At 35.9% G+C, this 23,529-nt stretch overlaps 1 protein-coding gene across 1 annotated transcript in view; it reads right to left on the reverse strand.

Annotated features, from left to right (window-relative positions):
- The window catches only part of LOC148956267 (forkhead box protein K2-like), a 72,608-nt gene that overhangs the window by 15,914 nt on the left and 33,165 nt on the right, over positions 1-23,529 (reverse strand). Inside the window, exons 3-5 of the mRNA XM_089090138.1 lie at positions 18,801-18,990; positions 5,119-5,265; positions 1,404-1,600 (exon numbers count right to left, since the gene is read on the reverse strand). Coding sequence (XP_088946264.1) covers positions 1,404-1,600; positions 5,119-5,265; positions 18,801-18,990 — 534 coding nt within the window. The remainder of the gene's footprint in view (positions 1-1,403; positions 1,601-5,118; positions 5,266-18,800; positions 18,991-23,529) is intronic.

The following is a 23,529-nucleotide window of genomic DNA, read 5'->3' on the forward strand; positions in this document are numbered from 1 at the left end:
AAAATATTCTTTTTTAGAATCTGCTCCCCCTTTGCAACAAACTTGTATCATCAAGATTAATCGAAATAGTAGTGACCCTTCCTGAATCTGACGAAGTCAGATTGCTCACTTGACAGTTAGACAGCAAGCTGTCTGTATTACTAGTATTAGTTCTTTTCTTATATTTTAGCTACCAAGATTATGGGGCTTGGGAACAGCTGTTGCTGTAATAACTGTTCCCAAGCCAAATAATCTTGGGACAGTGACTGAAGTGACCTTTTTAGGGAGCTACCTAGTGTGGCCCTTTGAATACAAATTTTCAACAGACCAAGTAGTTTCCATCTCCGGAAACTCCGGATTTTAAGGATTACTTCGCGCCAATTTCACTCTACAGAAAGCAGGCATAGAATAGCTTGGAAAATATTGGCAAGTTTAGTAGGCTTGTTGACTTTAAGGTGGTATATCTACTGGTGAGAGAATTCTATTTTATTTACATTTCCCTATATTTTTGATTACCTGAAACGACAACTATATAAGCAGTTTAGATTCAAACAATTCGCTAAGCGCTAGATGGCACTGGTGATTTTTTACCACTGCCGCCAGTTTCCACTCTTATAAGCTTCCCATAGTTTTTTTTTAGATATATCTTAAGACCTTTCAAAACAAAAAGAATATTACATGAACTGAGCTAATTAATCTTAAAGAGAAATTAGTGTTTTTAGCTTTGTTTAATTTGCAAAATAAGATATTAGTCAAGAAATTTAGCGAGATTACAAGATTTTGTTGCTCTGTCCCAGTTATAGGCACACAAAAACAAACGTTCATGGAGGGTTCAGAGACTTGTCACAGATGGCTTAAGTCCTGAAAAAGATTTTTAGACCTAGATATCCAAAAATCAGTGTTGCTTCCAAAGAAATATGTACGAAACAAATTTCTCTTGTGATAATTCTGGCAAAGACGCTAATGCATTAAAATACAACCCTATCCATATATATCGAGGATCCTTATTTGAAGTCAATTTTTAATAGTAGAATTGAGTAAGAACAAAAAAGGAAAACATTGCTAACTAGAAAACAAGATTTGTCCAGTACAAAATGAAATAAGCGCATTAGTTTCTTAAGCTCCAGGTTAACAAAGAAAACAATCTGCTTTGATAGGCAATATTCGTAAATCCTATTAATGAGTAATTTTGATTGCTCAAACAGAACTGTCCTTTGTCTGAATGTTGCTATTACTCAGAAAAGCCTAACAACAATTTACATGTCTGTTGCCGCTGTGTTGAAAAAACTATGGAATTGCCCTAAAAAAGTCAAGGGAAACATTTGTTAGCCATAGCAAATTATGTGTCCTAATGTTTGGGAAAACTCCAAAATGATATTAGGGATAATACCATATCTTGATCAAACAAGCAATTAGCTGCTTACCTGGCAGTGGCACCTGGATATGCTGGGGGTCTAAAACAGGCTATACCTCTCTGTCGTCTCCTTCGAAACGCTTGTTCTACTAATTTTGATTCAGACTGTGGATCAATCCTCCAAAAAGATCCTTTGCCAGGTTCTTCTTGAGATCTTGGGACTTTGATAAAATAGCGGTTTAAAGATAAGTTATGTCGAATTGAATTCTGAAATAAATGAAGACACACATATAACATTGGTATGTACATATGTTTTCCTTTGCCAAAGAAAGGTTTAGTTGGAATGAATATCGAAATCATTAGTCAAAATATAAAGATTTTTTAATGGTTTGTGCATGTTATTTGCTTTACAAAATAAAACCGTTCATGGTAATAAACGGTAAGTAAAAAGCGTGTCTTGTAAAAAGGAACCAGAGAGAACAGAAACTCTTAAATAGAAACTTTGTTTCAAAAGAGACTCTAAAAAACATGTTTTTGCTAACAATAGAAACATAAAAAAGTTTTGCTTTTAATACTGATTCCAAATATTCAGATTCATTTACTTAAAATTTACCTACTTCAAAATTTGGCAAGTTTATGGGAAAAAAACACCAAAAAAGCACGATCTTAATGAAAATTCAACATGTCTGAGAACGGAAGATTAGAGGTATGAATCTTCTATCTAGGAAACACAAAATTTTAAAGAAAAATGGTCACAGATAGGCGATATTTTCTCTGACCTCTCAGCATTACGAAGGAATATGCATGGACTGGGCGTGCAATATGGGTGGTGATGGGGTCATAGCTCGCCTCTTATTCGGATATTGTAGTTTTTAACGTAAAATAGTCGGATATTGTAGTTTTTAACGTAAAATAGTAGCTTGAAATATAATAATAATGTGAAAAAATTTGAAGTCCAGCACAAAATGCACTTGATGGGGCAGAAGCCTTCTTCATATTTAGTAGAAACTATTTTACTGCATAAAGAAAATATACCTACGAGCCTTTATTTATACAGTATTTTTATATAAAAGTAAAACCTGAAATTAAAGTGAGGGGAAGAAGGGGTTGTAGTCCCATTCGTAACATGGATAATCTTGTATAAGATATTAGAAATGATCAGAAATCGAATTTAAAAGAGAATTTTTTTTATATGGAACTAGAGTGACATAAAAACTAAAAGAACAGAAACTTTCCTATATTAGACAGTGCACCCCTCCCCCCTATTGACCCTCAAGTTTGACGTTTCCATTTCAATTAGTGCATCTAGACTGGATGCTCTGGCGCAAGAACTATGTGGCACAGAATTGTGATTTTTAACCACGATGCTTGAAGAATGATATACCCAATAGTTGCATTTGCTATAACCAGTAGAATTGCTTTCATTTTCAAATATTTTTAAAACTAATCCTTAAATAAAACATTTGTATTTACAAATTTTCCATATATGTTGCATTCTGGAATGCTTTCAGGAACACACTTGTCAAAGTTTAGTACTAAGAGCAGGGGACATCAGCAATCCTTTATAGTAAATCTAATAATCGTTTTAATCTCTAACGTTACTCTTTACTTTCACTAAATAAAGAACATTTTTTATATTCTAGTTCCATACAGATACAAGAAAAGCATTCATGGAATACATTAGCACTTACTTCAAAAAAAACTTTATTAAATGTTGTCAAAGCTCTCAGCTGAATGATTTTCAATTTGAAGATTACGACGAGTCTAGCAATTACCATAATTGCTATTTTTCGGAGCTTCGATGGTTTTAATTTTATTAATTTTTTTAGTAGCTAGAATAAGTATGGTCAAGAACCATTGAGGGAGGGGGAGCATGAAAGTATTCTTGCAAGGAAGAATTGTGTCTGACGTTAAGAAGAAGAAAAAAAAACGTTTTGATCCACAAATTCAAAAGCTGCTATAATTTTTGCACATTTTAGAACTTTCCCCTAGCGACATTCCTTGGAATATATGGAAGGCATTACCCCCCCCCCCCCATCCGTGCAAATATGAAAAGTAGGGTACGTGACCAGTTTTTCCCCCAAATGATATGTCTACAGTTACAAGCACCAGACGAATGATTCCTCAGCTTTTATCTGACTCATAAAATGAGAACCTGCAGTCCATGTAAAAATTTAATTATGGGTTTATAAGGTTTTTTCAATTTGTTTTAATTTTCCTATTATTTAGTTAAGTAATCTAGTAGATGAGAGAATTTACGCGCGTAAGAAATTCGCTTGTGCGTAAGCCAATCATAGCAAGAGAAATCCAATGAATGTCTCTAGACTTGGAAACATTCCAGACAATTCCCAGAGACTATTTACAAAAGTGAAAAGACAAAACAAGTTAATATTATTGAACTGTTTACACTCAACTCAGACGAATTACAGTTGTTATCAACAGCACACTGACATGAATACTCTATGAAGAAGGACACCAAAAATAACTAAAACAACAGTTTTACTTCAATACACTTAAAAACATATTCATAGAATTAGCCAGAGTTTTCTTCAGGGTGGGGTGGGGGTGTTACAAGTGCCAGAAATGTCCTTAAGGGTTGCGAAAAACCTCTTTTGAACAATATTTGAGTAGTCTCTTCCCCCAACAGCTTTTGGCTTGATCCACGGATGAACATGCCTGTTACAAGCTAAGAAAAATAGAAATACAACACCAATAGCAGTTCATGAAATAAAAAGATGGTAGCAGTCTTCCTCAAAAAATGGGCATGCTCAGTAATGGTTATTCATTTTGATTTTTGGCCGTTTTTGGAACTAAGACCGGAAAGTGTTATTGGAATTCTTTTATTCGCGACACCTTATTGGTTGAACATGTCATCCCAGACACGGGAAGGGAGGGGTGCAGGATTCTGCCGCTCCCACGATTTTGGTTCACGGCCCTTTGACAGCTTATAGTTTGATTTCACACCTTCATTAGAATAGAAAATATGAGCTATGCTGAAATGCTATTTTGTATATAAAAGACTCCAAAGCGGCAGGGTATGTTCGATGCAAGCATGCAGTTTTTACATTTGGCAGGCGCCAAGTTCAAAATAAAGAACGTGCGTGACAAATTGGCAGGAAATGTTAGCAGAAAATAACAACGAAAAAACAAGGGCTGAATGATTGAAACTATGCAAAAATATATCCCTAACATTTCAAAATAGGAATTGAAAGGTAGTGTGCATACCATTCAACGGAAAAAATCGAAGCTATGCATTAATATGTTTATTATTAAAGCTCTTCAAAATTATTAAAAATAATTAAAATTATTTTGTTATTAAAGCTCTTCAAACACTTACCTACACGAGAATATTTTTAGAAAGACTAATTAGGCTATCCTATTCTGTTGTATTTATCATGCTATTTTATAAAAATAGCGTGCTATTTTTCTGCTCTCCGACGGTTTTACTGTATCTCCGAAAGATACAAATTTTTCTACCACTCCATAGCATTCAGTTCTATGCAACTACTGAATTACGCTTTTCAAACTTGGCATACAGGTTTTTTTTTTTAATAACTTGAAAACGGTCAAAAAAAGAAAATTTCCCTTTGTGCAATGGAAGTTCAGATCCTTCTCTAGGAGAAATTCTAAGCAATATCCTAATTCCGAGACTAATGAATCCGACTATATCAGTACCATGTTCTTTTGCTGCTAGTTACAGCTGCGGGCTTGTATATAATATATATATATATATATATATATATATATATATATATATATATATATATATACGAATAAATAAATACCTGCCATCCTTTGTCAGCAGTTCTGTAATAAGGATAATTTTTGGTGATAAAGGAATAGATTCCACTCAACGTGAGCTGTCTGTCAATTGAAGATGAAATGGCTTGTACTATCAACTGGGCATAGCTATAAGGCGGTTTACTATCATCCTATAAGGAAAAAAGTACAATAAGAAATATAAAAAGTTGATTTAAAAAATCACAAATTTTACGTAATACTTTAAAAATACATTGCTTGATTATTAAATAAACATCCAGCACAAATGAGTTACGTTGTCAAACATTACCATTTGATTGTCTGTCTAAAATTAAAAGACTGACTACCCCCTAATATAACATAAATGAAAAGAGATCAAAACGAGGAAATTGCCTTGGCCAGTGAAGAAAAGAATACAAAAGCCAACAATTCCCCCACGGACCTAAACAAAGCTAAGCTAAAGAGACAAACAAGGCATAAAATTATAAAACGTCAAAAGTACAATAAAAAAATACTTTTATTTGTTTTTAAGTTTGGCAAACCCGGTGAATAGTGGTTCTCCAGAAGGAGACATGCTAGAACAAAAAGAGCGACATTTTTAGATAGCTAATTTTATGCCAATTTTCTTTGTTTCGTTTGTATTTCTGACAATTCACCGCATTCGCCCTCCCTAAAGAGCCCTAGGCTAAATACAAATCGAACATAAAATAAAAATGGTGTTATTATATTCTATATTTTATGCTCCTTTTCAACATAATAGTCGTTACCCTGATAATGCACCCCCCCAAATGGGGGGGGGGATGATGGTATCCTTTGTTACGAAAAACGTAACAAAAATGAATATAGGCTAAACGAATTTTTGATGTGTTTTTTGTACAATTCTTTAGTAAACCCCACCCCCCCCCTGAAAAAATATTTTTGGAACTCGCTCAAAAAAAAAAATATATATTGGATACATCCCTGATTCCGTTGTTTTAGTTCTGATTGCCTATGTACCCTGAGGCCACAAATGGGATCATCAGGGAGGTGAGGGTGAATTGTCAAAAACGCAAACAAAACCAACAAAATGAGCATAAAATTAGCAATCTAATCATGCCTCTCTTTTTGATCTAGCCTGTCTCATTCTGGAGAGCCACTATTTTCCAGGTTTACCTTGATTTTTCCTAATCTATTGAACGAAGTTCAGGTATTACGAAGCAACTCTTTTGACCTTTCGTAGTCAAAAATACACACGGGACTTTGAATGGTACAGAACGTTCAAAGGGTAATTTGGTAAAGTCAAACACAAAGAGTTGAAAGTGATTAGTCAATTATGTTCAAGTCAGTTTCCAAGTAATATTAAACAGATGTATATCAATTTATAATTATTGTAGCTAATTAAAAACTGGATTAAATACACTTTGAAATCTAGTCAAAGAAAAGTCTGGCTTACAAACAATTTGCGTAGCTGTTATTTACAACGATGACCTTTAGAAATTACGCAGTTTTAACAGACGTAAAGACGTTGCCAAAAATAGAGAAAAAACATAAATGCTAAATAAAATGACAACACTACTTTCTGATTAAGACAGTCTTAATATAGTTCAATAACAACAAACATTAAAAGAAAAAAAAATCCTAATGAATAGCAAAAAATATGCATGTTACACTAGTATGCAAAATATTTTTTAAGCCACGAAGTGGAAAAATTTTCAAGGGGTTACCCCAGGACAGATTTACTCTGTATTAAGACAGTCTTAGCTCGAAAATAAAATTGTATAGCAAAATATTGGGGAATCTGACATGTCTGACGCCGTTCAGTTCAGTTCACTTCTATTTACAACCAAAAAAGACATAGGCCTACAACTAAACTGCAAGTTCCCCCACCAAGAAAGGTACAAAAAGCACTTGCAACAGGACGGGTACATACAACTAACTTTCGAACTGTTAATTAACTAAACACAAAAACACGAAAAAAAAGTTAAAAAAAGATATAACCAATCTCTCATCAACTCATAATAATAAGAAAAACTTAAATAACAACTATGAGCGTCGACTTAACAAATACTTTTTCAACTTACTTTTAAACAACGCCAGGCACTCGGCCGTCCAAATGCTCTCCAGAATAGAGTTCCACACAGAAGGCCCCAAAAATCTTATAGGTAATGTTTTATTCGGTTTTATTAAAGCAAAAAGCTCCCAGTCTGAAGTACATTAGTTTTAACTTTCGCTTTCCTCCGTGTTTTCCTGTTGTATTTTTAGGCGCTAAAATAACTTCTACCCAAGGTTACTTTGAGAAAATAGAGGAAAACAGCAACTGTACTCTAAGTCGAACACTATCCTAAGTTGTATTTACGTTTAAACTTCTATTTGTCTCATTGTGGCAAGTCCAAAATAAGGGACTTGCCACAGATCGGTTTATTTCTACAAGAGAAAGAAACTAATACAAATCCCTGTGATCCGGGGCCTCAATGAAATAAAATTCAAGTGAAGCAGAGGGTGGGAGATTTATGTTTAAAAATCTGGGGGGGGGGGTCTAAGAGAAGGCAAAAATCGCATGCCCCTCTCTGATTGACACTGCCTGTGATGCAAAGATTAATATTAAAAGTGTAAAGGTAGGTAAATGTCCATAAGTTAATCATAATACTTATAAAGTTATCTAAATTACTTAGCCTTGCGATGTGTTATCGAAAAAAAAGTTATCTCCCATCTAGCGTCATAAATTGATATATGGATTTGTAAATATATTTGCAGAAAAAATAAAAAGAAACAGAAAACACAATTTAACCACGGAATACAGGCTCTAGGGCCGTTTTTTAACTAATCAATGTGCTAATATCTTACATAATTTGTAATAAAAACCATAAAAGTTAAAAATTTGAACAAATATATTACAACTTTGGTCGTTTTTGTGCAAACGTCTTTCATCATTCTGCTCTGATCAGCGGTCTGAGAACAATGATGAGTAAATCATCAAAGTTCTCTCATCATCGTTCTATATGGCAGAACAGTGGCGGTCTTCACACTTTTTGCTAACATCAATGAGCTGTAAGATCTTAGAATAAAGATGAGTTAAAAACGATAATCTTTGCAGAAAGATGTAAGATCTTAGTGCTAAAAAACGGGCCTTCTGTGTTCACGCATTAGTGTCAGGTGTTGGAAAACACAAACTGAATGGTGTTTTGCTACTAAAGCTACCATGGTACAGTGGGGATCAGATTTCACTCCAGACGTGAAAGATATGAGATCATCCCACCCTCTGGCAGGGACGACGTAGTGTCGCGGTTTTGCTTTTTTTACAATCTGGAAAACCCTTGTCAAAAATTCCTCAAGAAGACAAACTCCTTAAAGCAAGCCAAAGCTTCTCACATTTTAGACAAGTTTTAATTCGTGAAAAAAAACCTCAGATATTACAAATCAATTTTTTGCTACTATTAACCAGTGTGTCATTTTTTGTTATTTTTTTTATTAACTTTTAGAAAAAAGAGACAAAATTGGCAGGACAATATTGGGAATGCCTTACTTATGGAATGACGGTCTTGGTTCCCGTGATTTACCAACAGATTAAGAAGGTCATGTACGATATATTTTAGAGGGTCAATAAATTCAGTATTGGCAAGGGCTGGTTTTAAATTCTGCTACTGAATCATTATAATCAGGTTAAACCTAGTTTTGGAGAGGAAATTTATTTTAAATTTATTTTACCGGCTATGATTTTATGTCGATGGATATTTTTCGCTATGTATCATGTTAATGCGTGTTTCGTAATTAGTTCTGTTGTTATTTCTTTATTTTTCATAAATTTTTGTGTGTATTTTGAGCTCTTGGGCTTTTGAAATACACGATCTATCTATCTATCTATTGAAAACCTAAAATGGTACCAGGCTAGTTCTTGGTGGTTTAGACATTTTTCCCTTTCGTCAATACAGTTTTCAAATCATCCTGATTTAAATTTAAAGCATTCACTCTTTTGTTTATCATAACCCGGTTTGTCTCCCCCCCTCCCACTGGTAAGATCTTTCAAATATTATCTTGTCATCCAATATGTTGATGCACCAATTAATTGTTTTGTCTTATGATCATAACTGCGCAAAGAAAAGGGAAATTCCTTCCGAAATTGGGTCAAATGAAAATCTCCACCCACCTCGTCACGTAAACCTAGGTTTCTTCAGGCCCCTTTCAAGACTTTCAAAAGCTTCACAATTTTGTCCCATATCCTCAATAAATTCCCTCGTACACGGTCCATGTCCCAGAAAACAACAGTATAAATTGCTGAAGACAAACTAATTAGGCATTTGAGACCTCCTTCCCTCTTGGAAAAATTTGGATATACACTATAATTTTGGCTCAGAGCTCCTACAGAATTGCCACCTCCTAGTGATTTATCAATATTTCTGGTAATTTTTTATTTGCCTAAAGAAAAAATCACTAAATCAACCCAAAAATCATTAAAATCTAGTGATTTTTTTCCGCTTGGCAACTCTGAGCTCCTATGTTTACTATTGATGTTTTTACGTGATGCAATGTGCTGTAATCTATTTAATGAGTTACTGCAAGTGTTTTTATGTTACAGACAAAAACACTACTTTGTTTTCTCTTTCATCTCCTTATCTGAAATTTTTTCTATAAACCACTCAAACATTGTCTTGACACGATCAAAATTCCAAGAAATTAGAAGGTCAAATACAAGTTGTCCGTCCAGTGACTCAAATGTAAAAAACAAAGTTCATTTATTAATCATACTAAGACCACGCATCTGAACATGAAGATGTGACCCTCTATCACTGGAAAATTTTCTAAGAAATTCGGATAATTTTTTCTTCCATTTATTAATTTTTTTTTCCTTAGAGAAGTCCAGAACAAAGTTGAAATTTAAAACTAACAAAATTATTGCTTCGCAGGTTACGCAAGATATCTCTACAAAACCAGCTCAAATGGACTAACTCGTGATATAATCACATAACAGTAGAATTCTATAAACTGGCACTTCAGTGAAAACTCTACTGACACCCAAAAACAAGATGTCTTCTCTGGAGCAATAAATTCCATAAGTAGCCAGCAGAAAATAGAGGAATAATTTATGAGGCTCTTAACAGTCATCCATCCACGGTATTATCAATACCTTTCGGTATACAATTACAATTCTCTAAAACGCTCAAGCAACGTCGTATTTCAGTAAGGCGCGTGTGTTTAGAATTCTATAAATATTCGATAATATGAAGTATGTTTATTTAAGCTGGATTGTAGATATATCTTGCGTAATTTGGCAAGCAATAATTTTGGGTAGTTTTGATTTTTAACTCCCCTCTTTACTTTCATAAAAAAACACGATTTCTTAATAAGTTTTGCCTGTTTTTTTCTGTTTTTTGAATACTTACTATACTACTACCAGGGGCGTCCCAAGTGTGGGGGGGGGGGGGGGGGGCTTTGAGCCCCCCCCCCTCCCCCAACTTTTTTGGCATTCGGTAAAATTTTCGCCAAAGGGAAAAATTTCGGCAGATATTTTGCAAAATCGGCCGAAATTTAGCAAAATTTTTGATTTCTGCAGAAAATTCGGCATAAATCAGGTAGCGATTCGGTAAAATTTACGAAGATGCCCCCCCCCCAATTAAATGAGCCTCGGGCAGCTCCTGAATACTACTACTACTATTAACAACTCAGTGCAGCACCACGCCACTTGAGAACAACACAGCTGCTTTCGGTCATCCTCCATCCCAATCTATTCAAAGCTTTCCTCTCTACAATCTCTCCCAAGGTCCCAATTTCCTTTAAACCATTTTTTAAGATTTCTTCCCACCCCACTCGGGGGCGATCTGCTTTTCATTTGGCTCTAGATAGTTTGCCGTTAAGGACGATCTTTAGCAATCTGTCACCCTTCATCCACAAGCATGTCCTGGCTATTACAACCTTTCTCTCATCATTGCCCTAGAAATGGTGATAGACAAACATTTCGTACACCTTAATGTTTGAAATACGGCCAGTCAGACGTGTACCCAAAAGAATCCGTAGACAATTCCTCTGGAAAACATCTTTAGGTTCAATCAACGCTTACGCACAAGGTTTACACAATAAATCTTGCAAAATGATCTTTAACTCAGGCGATGAAACTAAAGAAGTCACTGATTTTGTTGAAACAGGACACCAAATATAGGTTTTACTTCTGATTTCCCTTAAACTTTTCCACAGGATGTGTGCATCTTTGTCACACAAATAACGAATCCGAGGGGTATGTTGTCATTAGTATTTTTGAAAAATTCGTAGACAATCTTCATTTTCGAATTCACCACCATTCATTTCACAGGAAACTATAAAAAATACGATAACCTCTTAATTTCGAGTTTCAACCTCCTCCCGGTCCTTTTAGGGTGGAAATGGGCAATAAGGGTAAGTAAAAATGGAAACCTGAATTCAGATTTGAAGTAAATATACTTGATTTGATAGGAAACGACTATTTAAACTCTAAAATATTTATAAAACAAAAATCGATTCAAGGGCAAATTTGGGACACTCGTGCTAGGGGTATTCTGGTGGATTTTGTTTGTGTAATTAAGCTGATTTTCCTGAACATTTTGGTGTAAAAAAAAATTCTGTTGCGATTTCAAAAGGGTTTGACCATTTTTTCCCTTATCTTTCCTCCACTATGGTGTTTATTTTTCAGATTTGAGCAATCAGCAATAATCGGTCTCACAAACATTAAGAGGCGTTTTTAGCACCTGATTTGTATGAAAGTCATTACTTGGGATACCTTTTAGTATGGTTGGAAGTTTTGGCTATCCTGTTCATCGTAGCCCACCCCCAGAATCTTTTCCTGAAGACGACACTAGAAGATACATTGGTGTAATCTAGGAAACCAAAAGAATTTTTTTTTTTGTAAGTGTTGTGTTCTGTGGTGCTTGAGCCGCCGGGGGCTCAAATAAATATGTCGCTCTTCACATGTTGGCAACACAATCTAACCAAGTTTGTAAAGTTAATGGGGTAAGACGCTGACCTTGTAGCTCATTAGGCTTCCACATACCATTGCAAGGCTGTTGAAGCTGGGAAGTCCTTTATTAAGACCTAAAACACGCCTGGCCAATCTGCGCAAAACCATGTAAATGAACAGCATTTGAAACAAGCAAATAAGAATAAAGTTTGGCAGAAACCTATAGTAGTCTATTGTGTTCCTCGAACTGCAGAACATTCCAATCAGATGTCACAAGGATGATGGCAATGTTCACACGACAAACAACACTTCCCTGTCAAACGAGTGAAACTTCTGAAAACTTCAGCGTTATCGTGTGCAGGGACGACAGCAGAACAGCAGGGACGATGGGCTAAAAGATGATTCGAAAACAGAGGGCATAAATACTCCGTATAGTAGTAAAACGCCACAAAATCAACTGATTGAGGGTTGTGGAAAAGAGATTCTTGTGGCAATTTTATAGCAAGCGAAGAAGGCCAAACATTACTGTATCATTTTTGATAAGACACGTGATAACTCATAGGTCACAGCTTAGCTTATCTCTTTGTTATAACCATGAGAAAAAAAGACACGAGAATTTCACTTGACTTGTAGACATCTATGAGGGAATATTTGAAAATTCTACCCCCAGACAAAGAGCCAACTGCTAACGGAAGAGTGATCGGCCAGTTAGTTGTACGCCTGTTATAGGAAATGGACCGGAATCTGCTCGACTGTGTAGGAATTGGCACTGACGGTTGTGTAGCGATGACATGTGGAGCAGCAGCTGAGACTAGAAAAGAAGCAACTATTGTGTCATGATCCTCATGATTTAACCATGATGTTGAATCTCCATCTTTAAAATGCTTCGAATGTTCTTCATATCAGAAACACAATCGGACCCATAAAAAAGTTTGTTGTGTTCTAAAGAAACTGCGTCCTAACTAAAGCGTCAAAAGCTCAGCTTGTGGGAGTGTGCATCACCAAGTGGATCAAGGGGCGTGAGTCTTTGATGCATTTTGTGTCCGAGCTTCCTAAAATCATTGAGACTCATGTTGTTAGTAAGTGTCTTTCTTTAGTTTCATAGTCGAATACAGAAATGTGCTTTAAATTAGCTATGCTTAAATGAAAGCTACAATATTCTTTACTAATGAATCTTAGAACTTACATACTAAAACAAGAAATCCAGTAAGTACTTGATACAGAATTCTATTTAAAGAAAGCAAATTTAGTTTATATAAAAATCAAAAATAATTTTGGATGTATCGATTCGCACGCCAAAAAAATGGGCCTTCAATTTGCTGCGTCTCTGATAAGTTTGAAACTTACGAGACATGCTGAAAAGGCCGAGCACACCTAAATGAAGGCGGCATTTTTGAAGTTCAGCTGTTTTGACACCTGAAACTGGGCCAAAAGATTTTTTTCTCGGATTGACTTTAACTTATAGGGCATGCAGACAAGGACAAGAGGACCTCCATAAAGACAAAAGCAATGTGAAAAATAATGCTGATTCTTGAGGCCCATAATTTGTTGTTTTTTTTTCTCCGATCGGCTTGCAACTTATTTGGCATACTCACTAGACAAAACGAATCTAAAAAACCTATTTTGAAAAAGCTCAAGACACCCAAAAATAAGCCAAAGTTGTGTTTTGCCAATAGGCATGATATTTTCAGTGTAAGCAGAATAGACAAAGGGAGCCTGAATGAGAAGAAAAAGTTTTGGAAGAACGATTTGGTTGTATCGATTGAACATTTCAGAGCATGTAGACTGGGCCAAGAAAACTATATCAAGACAAAAAGATAATAAGGAAATAAATCGACTTGTATTGATTCGTGATGTCCGATTATTTTAAGATAATGGAAAAAACCTTTCCATAAATAATCTTTATTTGAGTTATTTAAACAAACAAACGGTTACACCAAAATAGAACAAGATTCAATTGTTAAAAAATCACGGATTAAGATGTGTATTTTCAAGGGGCGTCTACGTGATGGCTTCACCCTATAGAAGACCAAAAATTAGACAAGCTTCAATTCATTTAAATAAAAATCACTCTTCCTATCTACTAGAAATATTATAGTAAAAATTTTACTATAAAGGTAATTGCACAAATCTTGGTTTAACTGAACATTTTGACTGTATATTCTAAGTTTGCCCAGAATGTTCCACGACAATCTAAGATCTTTGTTCTTAAACCAAAAAACTTAAAAAAATTTTTTTATAAATATTCCCGAAATTAACCAATAATAAAACTATGTTAAAAAAAGAAAAAAAAAGTTTTTTTTTAAACTAAAGGGCCATATCAAAACATAAGATGGGCAGATATTAAGTCATATGATAACTCAAAGTTAAAACAAACTGAAATGCTATGAATAAATAAATGAAACCAAAACTAACAGAAACTGAAATGAATACTCATATCAAACGTAAAAATAACATATACTACTACGGATGAATAGATGAATCTTAAACGAACAGAAATTAAAATCAGTAGACAAGTCTAGCTTAAAACAACAAGAATTAAAGTTAGACAAGTCTAACTTAAAACAACAAGAATTAAAGTTAGACAAGTCTAACTTAAAACAACAAGAATTAAAAGAGGTGTTACAGCCACCTAAGCCCATTTTAAAATCCAGAGTGTCATCTGCGCATTACTGAAATCAAAACATATTTAGAAAAATTTTTTCTTTTATCAAAGCAACATCAAAAATACAAAAATTGAAGACTTCAAGGGGGGGGGGCGGGTTGGGTAACCGTGCTCTAATTTGCGGTAGCTCTTGGCTTTAGAACCATGATTAGCGTGCTGATTTTATTTTGTTGCTGTGTTGTTGATGAAGTTAGGACAAATAGAAAATACACTGCTCAAAATACAAATCGTTTTCACTAAAGTATACAGGGCACTAGTCTTTAGAGGGTAAAATGCACAAGGCACTAGTCTTTAGAGGGTTTAGAGCGGGGTAGATCACTTATTACTTGTCGTAATTTCTTTCGTTCTAACCTTTCCTTACTTATTCATTTTAATTTTTGTTCGTATTAGGATTTATCTATTCATGCATAACCATGTCTTTTATCTTTATTTTTGGTGCAAATGTTAATTTTGAATTCTTTTCGTTTTGGGTGGCATTAGTTTGTTCATGGTAAATTTTGTTCGTTTAGTTTGAATTACTATGACTTTATTTTTGGAAAAAGCTTCGTCAAATTAATTTAAGAAATTGGACAATGGGGTTTCTTGCTCTCATGTTAATGAAGTCTGCCATAAGATTGACTTTTACTTTTTCCCTGGGGGGGGGGGGGCAAAAATCCTGACATAAAAATCTGAAACAACAGGCTGTGACTTAAAAAAGGGATAGTTTGGGGACTATAAGGGTTGGATAGTAAAAAACAGAACACGTTCTGATGGTTTCAAGGGCATACAAGGTTTGTCCGGAAAGTAATAGGACTAATTTTCCTTCGCCACGACTGTACTTCGGAGCGTGCGCGCTCCAACTGGATTCGATAGAGGGATTTCCTAGCTAACAAACAGCTGCTGGTCAGTTGTCTCCGAGCACCTGGAAAGTCAGGAAAGACATTTTTACGTGACGTGTTTTCTGTGAGTGGTGCAAGCTGAAAATACAGCGTTCGTTAGAGTAGAGGCACGCGATTAAATTCTGTGTAAAACTCGGTAAATCTGCGACAGAGACGTTTGATATGATCAAGCAGGCTTGCCCAGATGTTGCTTTAGCAATAAGTGATGTGTTTCGCTGTCACCAGGCCTTTTTGGAGGGCCGGGAAGAGGTCGCCAATGAAGACTGTGCTGGAAGACCTTCGACAAACACCGACAATGTGACTCGTGTGCGCAAAGTTTTGAACTCAGACCGTCGACTAGGTATTCGTTTAATCACTCAAATGTTAAATTTACCAAAATCTTTCGTTCACGACATTGTGACAGTACATTTGAACATGCGCAAGGTGTGCGAAAAGAAGGTCCCAAAAGTGCTCACTGACGACCAGAAATTGCGGCGAGTGGAAGTGTGACAAGAAAATTTGAACATGTGTGAAAGTGACCCCCTAATTTTTGCATAACGTAATCCCAGGTGACGAGTGCTGGATATTTGAGTATGATCCCGGGATAAAGAGGCACTCTTCCGAGTGGTACACGTCGGCGTCTCCTCGCCCAAAAAAGCCAAGAATGAGGAAATCCAAGGTGAAAACGATGCTCATTGTCTTTTTTGACATCCAAGGCATCGTCCACCGTGAATTTGTTCCTCCTTGACAAACCGTCAACGCCAAATTTTATGTAGAAGTGCTCAAGAGACTTGAACAAAGGGTCAATCAGGTCCGACAAGACATCTTAGCCGACTGGAAGTTGCATTACGACAACGCCCCGGCTCACACCGCCTTTCCCGTGAATATCTACCTGACCAAGGCATGCATCCCAACGCTTCCGCAGCCGCCCTGCAGCCCCGATGTGGCCCCACCGGACTTTTTTTGTTTCCTGGCCTGAAAAGGCCGATGAAAGGCAAGTATTTCGAGGCGACACAGGGGATCTAAGCAGCATGCACCGCGGTTCTCACGGCTATTCCGGAGAATGCATATCGTGACGCCTTCAATGCTTGGAAATCGCGCTGGCAGCGCTGCACTGACGCACAAGGAGCCCATTTTGAAAGTTTTTAAAGAATTGTGACGATTGGCTCAATAAATGTTTTTAAATCGACTCAGTCCTATTAATTGCGGACAAAACCTGTAATATATATTCTTCTTGAATTTAACGGGAAAAACAACAGGGAAGATCAGAATTTAAATTCTAATTTTTTTCTGCTGAAAGTCACTGATCTCATTTTCAGTGGTTCGCCAATGAAAATTATGAATTACAATAAGCCCACTGCTCGAGAAAGTCCTTTGTAAGTCAGCACGAGCGTCATGGCAAGCATAATGAGACATTCCTCTAAAACGGAAGCCAGTCGTAGAGCCAAGATGAAAGTTTTTCTCGTCCACTTCCTCGTCAGAGTGAAATTGCTTCTCGGCAACATATTCTTGATGAAAGTTGTACTAAGGGAACTTATTTGCAGCCAATTACATAGCGGATTACCAGAATTTAAGGAGATATGCCAAACCTTACCTCAAATCATCAGAACACTGAAGTTTATTGACAAACTTTCAGAAAAATATTTCTTGTGCTGGGGACACACCTGCTATGCTGTTAGAACTAGCGTCCATCTGTCAAAGTAATCTTTCCTTGCAAAACCTTATCTCTAGAAAACAGTTAAAAAGAGCAAAATCATTAATTGCTGGTCTTTTATGTGCTCCCCTCTGCAACTTGCCAGTCATAAAAGTAGTTCTTTTGCTTCCAAGCATATCAGCTGAAATTGAGAAGAGTTTCAGTTCTTATGGAAACATCTATATAATCAAACATAAGCCAGTTGCAACCAAGAGTGCTGGGAAACGACTGTTTGATTGGCGCAATTTCAAGCTTCTACAACAGAACATAGCACAAGATCAGTTGCACTCACCAGTGGATTGAGCCAGTCACATTTACCTGATTCAACTGTCACGTTTGTTTATTCGTCTGCTAGTTTAATCCAATGTTTAACTGATCAAACTTTTATCACTGAAATGTGGCTTTTCACTTGTCTTAAGGTTGATGTTCCCTGAACAAATTTTGGTACCCTATTTTTCTGCGCTCCTACAGTTTTAATAAATCAACAAAAGAAAATAATTTCTTTTGTTGGAAGGAACTGAGATTCAATTCCTTCCATCTACCAAATTATATTTTTTGAATTTGCTGCACAGGGTTTTTCTGACTGAAAACGCTTTGAAAACTGGTTGAAAATCGGCCAAAATGACGATTTTCCTGTTTTAAGCAAGTTTATATCCTTCTCCAAGGAAAAATTTAACTAATATCATAATGCTGGTTCACTGATTGAATAGATCGGAAACTAATGAAGCCAACGATATATGTATCTTGTCCTTTTGGTGCAAAGTACAGTTATAGACTCACCAAATCGCTTTTTTTAGAAGGAACATATACCATAAGTCCAGAAAAAGGAAATGGTAACGTTTTCAAGGAAATCTGAGTAAGTCTACCAATATGGTTTTATCAAACAAATGTTCAATGGATCTTGGTTTTATCAGAAATCTTTCAAACGTCACTTTTATCCCGTATTTTCCAGCACAGTATCTTATTTTACCCAAATTTACCATATTACCATATTTTCCTACCGTTTTTACTCTAAGGTGATTTCATAACACTGGAGGTATTGAAACTTCCCCCTCCCTTCCCCCATTAGTTAAAATTGAGCATCCAAAAAAGATTGATTCTTAGAAAAAAAGAAGCTAAAAACAGTTGCAGTAACTCTACTAAAGAAGAAGAAGAGAAATAAAGACTTGCCTCTAGAGATTGACCATTGCCTATTTGAATGTAATATGCTGACGTCTGCACAACATACCTTGCTTTGTAAACTGTTAAAATACTTCAAACACCACAAAATCCCACTATCAGCCAAGAGCCTAGCCAACTATACCTGCACACAGAGCATAGAAATGGACATCTATCATCTTATATTTGAACTCCTAGAGTCGAAAGATCTGCTGAAAGATATCTGAATATATCTAATAAATATGAGGCAATCAAGCCAGTAGCCCACAGAGTGAAGCAAAAGGAAAAGGGCTAAATAGTTATACTGAAAAGCCCGCCTGCTGATAAATAGAAGAAGAAGATTGAATTTGAATATCAACCTATATGGATTGAAATGAAACTTCAAATATATGGATTGAACATTGTTTTGAGTCCAAATATCAAATAAAACATACCCTAGCTTCTTCGGGCTCTGGACTAGCTGCAGCAGAATCAGGTCCATGTGTAACTTCATTGCTTGGTTGAGGAAGACGATCATAATGTCGTTCCACACTATGAGAGCTCCTAATGTATAATGAAGATCCAAAATCGGGTTGATGGTAGCGAGCTCCTTCCCGAGGGCTTACAGGACAGGAGTTGGCTGCACTATAGAACATACTGTTAATCTAACGTTCATAAAACAGCAAAATAAAATACTACAAATAATATGTTAGGGGTAATTAATTGGTTAGAAAAAAAGGAAACGAAAGAAGAAGAAGAAGAAAAGAACTGTTTTCCTACTTTAGCAAGTGAGATAAACAAGCCCTTGAACAGGTCTTGACCTTATTCACCTTTCCAATCCTGCCTAAATGGGTTTCGGCGCATCAAATTCCTTACCCAGCAAGGTGGAGCGCCTACCATAAAGCTCTTTTATGGTATCCCCATGCTAGGTAAAACGAAACTGCCTTTTCTGTCAGTTATCTTATGTATAAAATCAAGTGTCAGTTTATTTTTTCACTCTGTCAGTGATTTAGAGCTAAACAATTCAAGCTAGAAACATTATTTTTTGCAGAATAGCTTTGGAGCCATGAGAATGGAAATTAGATTATATAATTCCAAGAAAAGGCAATCTCATGAGTATGTTGATGTATTTCATAAATATTGTCATGTATTTTTATAATGTAACATAATAACGACTTTTTGCTCTAAGAAAATACATAGAAGCAATAAATATCTATATACAATATTCTGTACAAAAGATGGTCAAAAGAAAGTAATATTGTAATATAGTATTACAAAACAAATGTAGAAAGAGAATGATAAAGCCCAAAAAAGCACAAGAAGAGCCTGAAAAAAGTAGAAGGAAGGGGTAAGAAAGGGTAAAAAAATTAAAAGGGGGAACTGAGAATGCAGAAAACACAGACGCGCAAGTGCAATATTTTCAGGGGTTGAAGGCCTGAGGTTGTCATTGGCAAAGACCATAGACCGAAGATGACGAAATTGAGTAATCTCCTGATCATATAGGACACATGTTCACAGAAAATTATGAACTGGCTCATTCAGTCACAAATTCTGTGTTTTAGTTTACTTTTTAAAGGACAAAACCGATCAGAGAGGAAAAAAAAACTTTATCTTCTCACGACGCCACATATTCCCTGGGCACCTCTGCAGGAACATCTGTCACCAGCAAAAATTTCCAAGACAGTCATTTTAATCAAAACGGTCAGAAGATCCAAAAATTCACCTCTAGGACAATATAGTAAGTGCAACCCAAATGGTAAGAGCCCCATTTCATGTTGATGGCCCCCTTTTCATACACATAGGTAAATTTTAATAGATAGGTGGACATTATAAGCCTTGCTGAAGCCAATCATACAAATATTTTCCACCTGTTTAAAGGAAGGGTTCAAAGTAAGGTTTGTGCCCCTCCCACTCCCCTAATTTCCATACATAGACATATTGTACCTCTTTGAAATCATGCTCATTCTGAGACTATTTAGGGACCAGTCCAAAATAATAAAATACTAATCATCAAAAATCATTAAAATTGAAGTAAGTCTCTCCAGAATCAAGGACATTAATCATACTAAAAATTTGGGACTAATATTGCAATTAAGACTTGTAACATCGAAAAATGTTAAATATATATTCTAAAAACGGTAGGTATTTCATGATTTATTAAGTATATTACATCAAGTATATTACAGATTTAATGCAAATATTGCAACAAAGACGTACAGCGTCGAAAAATGTTAAATATAAAAAGATTTATGATTCGAGGGCCCAAGGAGAAGCCCCTGGGTCAGCACCACAACCATCATACCCTTGCCACCCCTGAAACCAATTTCGCATATATAGACAGGCTCTACCCCTTTTCCACTCATCATCATTCAAGAATTATCAAAGAAAAAACCCTAAAAGATGAAATAGTAACTGTTAAAAATCATTATAATTGCAGCATGACGGATCTAAATAATAAAAAACTATTTAAATCTTTCACCAACGATGTTTGATTTGTACGAAAACTGGTATTCAAGGGCTTCATAGATTCATTACACATTCGATGTTAATATTCCAATATAGAAGTTCAAAATCAAAATAACTCTTATATACAATTTGAAATTTATGTTTGATTTTCAACAAAGTTGGTAATTAAGATTGAGCTTGCTGCCTACAAATATGGGGTTTCCAGTGTGTCACCAATGAAAGTACATGAAGTACGTATTTTACAAATGGCAGACATGTTGCACCTAGTTGAAACGTGAGTTATTTAAGATTTTCAAATGCTGTAGTATAATAAGTGGGCCGAAAATAAGATGTTGGTCTCGAATTCAATCCCAACACACCCTTTCCGTAAACCTTGTGCATACAGTCACTTTGTACCTCTTTGGAATTGTGATCATTTGGGGAAAACAATCCTAAATAACTGTTCTACATTAAAACACGAGTACGTATTCACAAATAGTGTTTGATTACTAGCAAACTTACGGCTGTCTGAGCTTAAAGATTACCAATCTGAGGCTAATACTGCAACACAAAAGTTCAAAATCGAAAACATATTTAGTACATATTTCACAAACAGGAGTTGGTTTTCAAAAAACAGGTAATCAACGATATATGAGGTTAGTGATAATAAACCTTCACAAATATACTTAAAATTAGGATTAATCTTATTCAAGATTATGCAAGAACTATTTAAGAAGCTGTCGAAAATGATTAAATGCAATTTCGCAATATAGAGGTACAAGGTGAGATCCCATTACATAAATGTTTTAAAATTGGTATTTGATTTCCATCAAGATGGTTTTAAGGATTTCTGAGCTTGTTGATTTTCCTGATCTTTAGTCCAGCAAAACAATAAATAAGTCCAAACCTCAGCATTTGAGCAACAGAAATGTTTTTCACACCAAAATTTTCATAAAAAATTACTAAATAACGTATCCAAAGTCCATCGAAATCGCCAGTACAGAAATACCCCTTTTTCCAGGGAAAAGGGGGAGAAATTTTGACTTTTAACTTTTGCAATGTTTTCTGGAATTGAAACTCGTTTCCTATTAATTTAGGTCCGGGGAGACCAAAAATGGCATCGGAATTAAAAATTCCGCACAAATGATGTGGATAACTGGACTTCGAGAAGAGAGAGACCTGTTTAATTGGGAGTGATAGCGATACCGGTTCGTCTTTCTGATACACTTCCCAAAACCCAAGCAGCACCTCTTTATTTACAGACTAGAGTTTCTGCTGGCTCTGCAAAGACTTTTGGCATCTGCTACTTGAAGAGGAAGCTACCATTAGAGGTTACAAAGTCACCGTTGTTCGTCCATGCCTATTCAGGATGTGACACTACTTCGCCATTGTAGGGTGTTGGCAAAGCATCAGTAATGAACGCAAGAGCTGATGCTATATTTACTTAAACCAGTCAGATATTTTACTGCTTTTCAGCGAAAAAGGAAGAACTGATTACGGCAGGCCACAAGACTCGTCTACGCTTGTACAGAGGCTAGATGCGACGAATCCTTACCTGAATCCCGACAGTGTCTGTTCATATCAAAGTAGCCAGTGTGGCAAGTTTTGTCCACACCGAACGCTTACAGCCCACGCCTGCTGCTCCAAAGTACTAATACCTGCGTGTTTATTTTCAAGTGATGCCATGGCTGAGCTCAGCGATATCTCTAGTCCCTAAAGACTTGGGCTGGAAACTTTCATCAAACGGTTATATACCCATTGTAACGGATATTCCGAATCTTGTGTTTTATTCATTAGTTTTTAATCAAAACGAAGTTGTAATTGTTCAGAGTCATGATAATTGAAAATGAAGTCGTGATTGACGTGTGTTCCTGTTTGTTCTTTTTCGCTTTAGTTTTTACTTTTCGTGCTTTTTATTTACGATAACCGAATTTGTCAAATCCAGGAACGAAGTTCAAAATGGCGACCTTCTGATGTTATTAACGCATCCCCCCTCCCAGTTCTAAAAGATGAGGGTGGGGTAAAAATAAGGGTGGAAGAGTCAAGGCACACCTTAAAGAGAATTTGAAGAAAATCTTCAGTTCAGACTTGTACTCTTTCGCCCAGAAAAAAAAGAGAAAACAATTTACAGCAAAAAATATCGTTGTAAGTTAAAGTACACCACCCCTCTTTTAATTCAGGTTGAAACTCATATAGAGACCCAATATTAGTGCATGTTTGAGTTCAAGGGCGTAAAATTGCAATGAAGCACCGTTAGAAGCAAAAAGCAGGTCAATAGCAAAAAAGGGCGCTTTCACGCCCCCCTGACCTCACTTAGGGTGGAAACATCCAGTTCCAGTTCCAAAAATTTTAAAAATTTGTAGCAGGGTATATGAACTACCAATAAGTCCTTTCACCCCGTTGACTCTCCAAAAAGTATTATCAGATATCTAGAAATCCATTGTCCTCATCTGTAACCAAGTCTTTTTACCAGTTAAAACAAACCAATCATCCCAATTAAACTTTAAATCCACCAAATGCTGAAAAAATTAAGATTTAGATTTTTTCATCCCCACTAAACTACCTTAAGGTGAAAATAGAATACTAATGATCAAATTTTCCGATTCCGATGTCATTTTCGGTCTTCAGACTTGACTCAATAGGAAACGACTTGTCAATCCAGAAAGTAATGCAGAAATTAAAAGTTGAGATCCCCATTTTCCACCCCTTTCCCTGAAAAAAGGAATATTTCTGCACGGA

The sequence above is a fragment of the Artemia sp. Qi Xiang Cuo genome, chromosome 1, assembly GCF_049724085.1.
Source record: "Artemia sp. Qi Xiang Cuo chromosome 1, ASM4972408v1, whole genome shotgun sequence".
NCBI lineage: Eukaryota > Metazoa > Arthropoda > Branchiopoda > Anostraca > Artemiidae > Artemia > Artemia sp. Qi Xiang Cuo.